The sequence below is a fragment of the Arvicanthis niloticus genome, chromosome 14, assembly GCF_011762505.2.
Source record: "Arvicanthis niloticus isolate mArvNil1 chromosome 14, mArvNil1.pat.X, whole genome shotgun sequence".
NCBI classification, from domain to species: Eukaryota; Metazoa; Chordata; class Mammalia; order Rodentia; family Muridae; genus Arvicanthis; species Arvicanthis niloticus.
The window spans coordinates 36,183,386-36,188,261 of record NC_047671.1 but is presented as its reverse complement, the minus strand read 5'-3'; the positions used below and the strand labels follow the sequence as shown (position 1 = coordinate 36,188,261).

General features: G+C 46.2%; 1 protein-coding gene across 1 annotated transcript; it reads left to right on the top strand.

Moving 5' to 3' along the window:
- The first annotated feature begins 587 nt into the window (after window positions 1-587).
- On the top strand, window positions 588-2,371 carry LOC117720127 (rho GDP-dissociation inhibitor 1). Its single transcript, XM_034518590.2, has one exon. It carries the CDS (start codon window positions 649-651, stop codon window positions 1,261-1,263), a length of 615 nt encoding a protein of 204 aa, XP_034374481.1. The 5' UTR covers window positions 588-648; the 3' UTR covers window positions 1,264-2,371.
- Window positions 2,372-4,876: the final 2,505 nt, after the last annotated feature.

The following is a 4,876-nucleotide window of genomic DNA, read 5'->3' as shown; positions in this document are numbered from 1 at the left end:
GAGCACTCGGCAGATCCCAGGCAGCAGCTCTGAACCCAATCTCATGGAAACCAGAAGAATCAGGCCTCCCAGGAGTTCTAACCTGGGCAATATCTTAAGTAAGAAGACAGCAACACCTGCCCCAAACAGGGAGTAACTGACCCACTGGGACCCAGGAATTCACTCCTGGCCCAGAGCACTAGTTCCTTCTAGTCTGCACCCCAGCACTGAGCATATCTTAGGCCCCAGCTCTAACCCCAGTAGTAACAACCACCCCACACAGTTCTGAAACAACCAAGATAATATGAAAGACAGGCTCCAGTCAGAGACAGGACAGGTAGCACTAAGAAGATACAGATAACAAAAGACAAGCACAAGAACACAAGCATCAGCAACCCAGGGTACTTGGCATCATTAGAACCTAGTTCTCTCACACTAGAAATTCCTGAATTCACCATATCACCAGGAAAGCAAGATTTGAATTTAAAATCACTTCTAATGATGATGATAGAGGACTTTAAGAAGAACATAAATAACACTCAAAAAGTTATTAAGGAGAACACAGATAATCGGATAGAACCCCTTAAAGAGGAAACACAAGATTTTTTGGTGCGGGAGGGAGCGCGAGAGCGGCGGTCGAGCCTCCGGTGTCCCGAGCTAGAGGTGAGCATGGCAGAACAGGAACCCACTGCTGAGCAGCTCGCTCAGATAGCTGCAGAGAACGAGGAGGACGAGCACTCTGTGAACTACAAGCCTCCAGCTCAGAAGAGCATCCAGGAGATCCAGGAACTGGACAAGGACGATGAAAGCCTTCGGAAGTACAAGGAGGCCCTGCTGGGCCGAGTAGCCGTCTCTGCAGACCCCAATGTCCCCAACGTCATTGTGACCCGCCTAACCTTGGTGTGCAGCACTGCCCCAGGCCCTCTGGAACTGGACCTGACAGGTGATCTGGAGAGCTTCAAGAAACAGTCGTTTGTGTTGAAGGAAGGTGTGGAGTACCGGATAAAAATCTCGTTCCGGGTGAACAGAGAGATCGTGTCAGGCATGAAGTACATCCAACACACATACAGGAAAGGGGTCAAAATTGACAAGACTGACTACATGGTCGGGAGCTACGGGCCGAGGGCCGAGGAGTATGAGTTCCTGACACCCATGGAGGAGGCTCCCAAAGGCATGCTTGCTCGGGGCAGTTACAACATCAAGTCCCGATTCACAGATGATGACAAAACTGACCACCTGTCCTGGGAGTGGAATCTCACCATCAAAAAGGAGTGGAAGGACTGAGCTCCAGCTGGGAGGCGGGCAGGGCGACGGACAGACAGAAGGACCGACATGCCCCACCCTAACCCCCTACCCATCCCAAACCAAAGTGCTGACAGGACCTCCCTCACCCTTCCTCCCTAGTCCACTCAGGCAGTCAGCTCTTCTGTCTGCCCCTCCTCCACCTCCTGCCCGCAGGCCCCTGTGGTCTCTAGTGTCACATTGCTGCTTCTGCCTGTGCAGTGGGGGAGGGGTTCCAACCCAGGCCTCCAATCTGCTGTGTCCCTCCAGGTTCCCTCTGTCTTCCCTTCCTCAGGCCCTGGCTTCTAGAATGGAACAGAACACTAGGTTGCCCAGCCCACCTTGTCTCTGTTCCAGCTGAGCAGCCCTCAGTGAGGGGAAGGGCTGGGCTGTCTGTCCTCCAGCCCCACCACTCCCTGGCCAGGTCATCCATCACTGTCAGTCACTGTCTAACCATGATGCCTTAACATGTGGAACGTGTGCTGGGGGCCGTCGCTAACCCTTAACTCTCTGTCTGCATGAGCATGTGGTCTCCCCTGTCCTTGCCTTGTCTGCCATCCCATCCTGGTGACCCACCCAAAGGAGGCCTAGGGTGTGCTGCTGTTGCTTCCTGCGGGCCTGGCCAGCTCTTCCCCTCCCTGAGGCCAGGGTTGGAGGTGGCTCCGGTAGCTAGGGGAGGGTCAGTTGCCAAAACTCAATGCCTCCAGCCCCATCTAGGAGGCAGGGTGGGGTGCCTCATTCCTCTGCCTTCTTGTCCCCTGTAGGCAGTACTCAGAGCCCCTGTCCCCATAGCCCCTGAGGGACAAAGCCAGCCGAGCCTTACTTGTCTCGCCTGGGCCCTGTGGCCTGAACCTCGTGCCTGGCCTGTCAGTATTTATTGCCTCCATTCGGGCCGGCTGGCCTGACGCCTCGGCCCTGGTTCTTGGTGCCACCATCCCTGGGCAGGCCCTCCCTGGACCCAGCCAGGACAAACGTGGGACCAAGTTCACACAGTTGGGAGCTGTCTCCTGTGCCTCCCCTCCCTATCCCCAGTCCCTGTGTGGTGTCTGCCAGGCCCAGCCTCAACAGGCAGAGGAGCCTGTCCCTGCTTCTCTTCTGACTGGGAAATAAACACCCCTGAAGGAGAAAAAAAAAAAAAAAAAAAAAAAAAAGGAAACACAAAATCCCTTAAAGAATTACAAGAGAACACAACCAAACAGGTAAAGGAATTGAATAAAAGCATCCAGGACATAAAAGTGGAAGTAGAAACAATAAAGAAATCACAAAGGGAGACTACCCTGGAGATAGAAAACCTAGGAAAGAAATCAGGAGTCATAGATGCAAGCATCACCAACAGAATACAAGAGATAGAAGAGAGAATCTCAGGTGCAGAAGATATCATAGAAAATATTGACACAACTGTCAAAGAAAATGCAAAACTCAAAAAGTTCTTAACACAAAACATCCAGGAAATCCAGGACACAATGAGAAGACCAAATCTAAGGATAATAGGTATAGATGAGAGTGAAGATTCCCAAATTAAAAGGCCAATAAATATCTCCAACAAAATTATAGAAGAAAACTTCCCTAACCTAAAGAACACGATGCCCATAAACATACAAGAAACCTACAGAATGCCAAATAGACTAGACCAGAAAAGAAATACCTCCCATCACAAAATAATCAAAACACCAAGTGCACAAAACAAAGAGAGAATATTAAATGCAGTAAAACAAAAAGTCCAAGTAACATATAAAGGCAGACCTCTCAGAATTACACCAGACTTCTCACCAGACACTATAAAAGCAAGAAGATCCTGGACAGATGCCATACAGACCCTAAGAGAACACAAATGCCAGCCCAGACTACTATATCCAGCAAAACTCTCAATTACCATAGATGGAGAAACCAAGATACTCCATGATAAACCAAATTTACACAATATCTTTCCACAAACCCAGCATTGGAAAGGATAATAGCAGGAAAGCTCCAATACAAGGAGGGAAATTATACCCTAGGAAGAGCAAGAAAGTATTCCTCTTCTAATAAATCCAAAAGAAGATAGCCACACAAAGATAATTCCACCTCTAATAACAAAACTAACAGGAAGCAACAATTACAGTTCCTTAATATCTCTTAACATCAATGAACTCAATTCCCCAATTAAAAGACATAGACTAACTGACTGGATATGTAAACAGGACGCAGCATTTTGCTGCATACAGGAACCTACCTCAGTGACAAAGACAGACACTACCTTAGAGTAAAAGGCTGGAAAACAATTTTTCAAGCAAATGGTCTTAAGAAATAAGCTGGAATAGCCACTCTAAAACCTCTTGCCTGAGAACACAAAGGAAAGAATTCATAGCTCTGCCTGTATAAGTAGTTGAGGGTGGCTTCCTGTCTTGGATTCTAAGAAGAAATTGAGCATCTTTGGACTTACTCCAGTTGTGGTGAGACAGCCACTAGGCAAGAATTGCCTCTTTTCATCTACAGACAAATTACTGTCCAGAAAAGGACACACTTGCAGAATAGTCCACTGATTATATCTGCAAAGACAGAGTAATCAGCCCTTAATAATTCTGCATCACTAGGTCTGTCAGATGATCACAAGCCAGAAGGCTGAAGATCGGATTCTCCAACGTTTTGTAGTATAGGGACTGTCCAGGTGTTCAGCGGTCTCTATAAATTGGCTACGTTTTAGAAGCTATGCTTTCTGCTTCCATAATTTCAGTTAATTCAGTCATTCTGGATTTCTGACAAGGTTGAAGACTTATTGTCTCATAGCCAATCCTGGCCATTTACTTTGAGAGAAAAGATTTGAGAGGCTGGTTTTCAGCTGACATTCATTCTAAAGCCAAAAAAAGCCAGGTTCAGCACTAAGTCTTTTAGTTAGGAGAGATGACAGATGTTCTGGTTAGTCAACAAAATAATGAACTGGGTATTAGGGCTATCTTGTATCTTACTGATACAAATTGGTATAGTTATGTCCTAATTGTATTTTGAGAGAAAAGTCTTATTTTAACAGGAAGAGTGATATGTAAAAGGAGCTAAGATGGGAGGAGTAAGGAGAGGAAGAGGAGGAATTGGGAGAGGAGGAGGAGCTAGGAGAAGGGAGGGACATGGAGGCAGATGTTCACATGTCTCCATCAGTCAAAGATAGTTGGTATATCTAGGTTGGTATTGGGTTACACTTCTGATTGTACGGGCATCTTGTTATAGATCATTACCAAACTTATAAAGCCTTTGATTAACATTTTTTAAAAAGTTACTAATAAAAAAAGATGTATTTAAATTAAAAAAAGAGAGAGAGAAGAAGAAGCAGAGCACAGATCCAAGGATAAAACAAATGGAAGAAAATGGGCCCAGACAGAAAGGAATTGGTTCAATTAGGACAAGCAGCTAAAATGTGTTAACACAAAAGTGGAAGTTTCTTCTGTCTATATGAAAAGCAGTACAAATAGAAACACAGGATACAACAAAATACCTTGCAAGAAAGTTAGGGCAACGCTGCCCGGGGCTACAAGCCTGCAATCCCAGCTAGCTAAAACACAGACAATAGGATCTCAAATAAGGTCAGAACATGTTCTGTCCAATGTCACTGGCTTACTAATAAAGGATGACATTGTTTTCAATC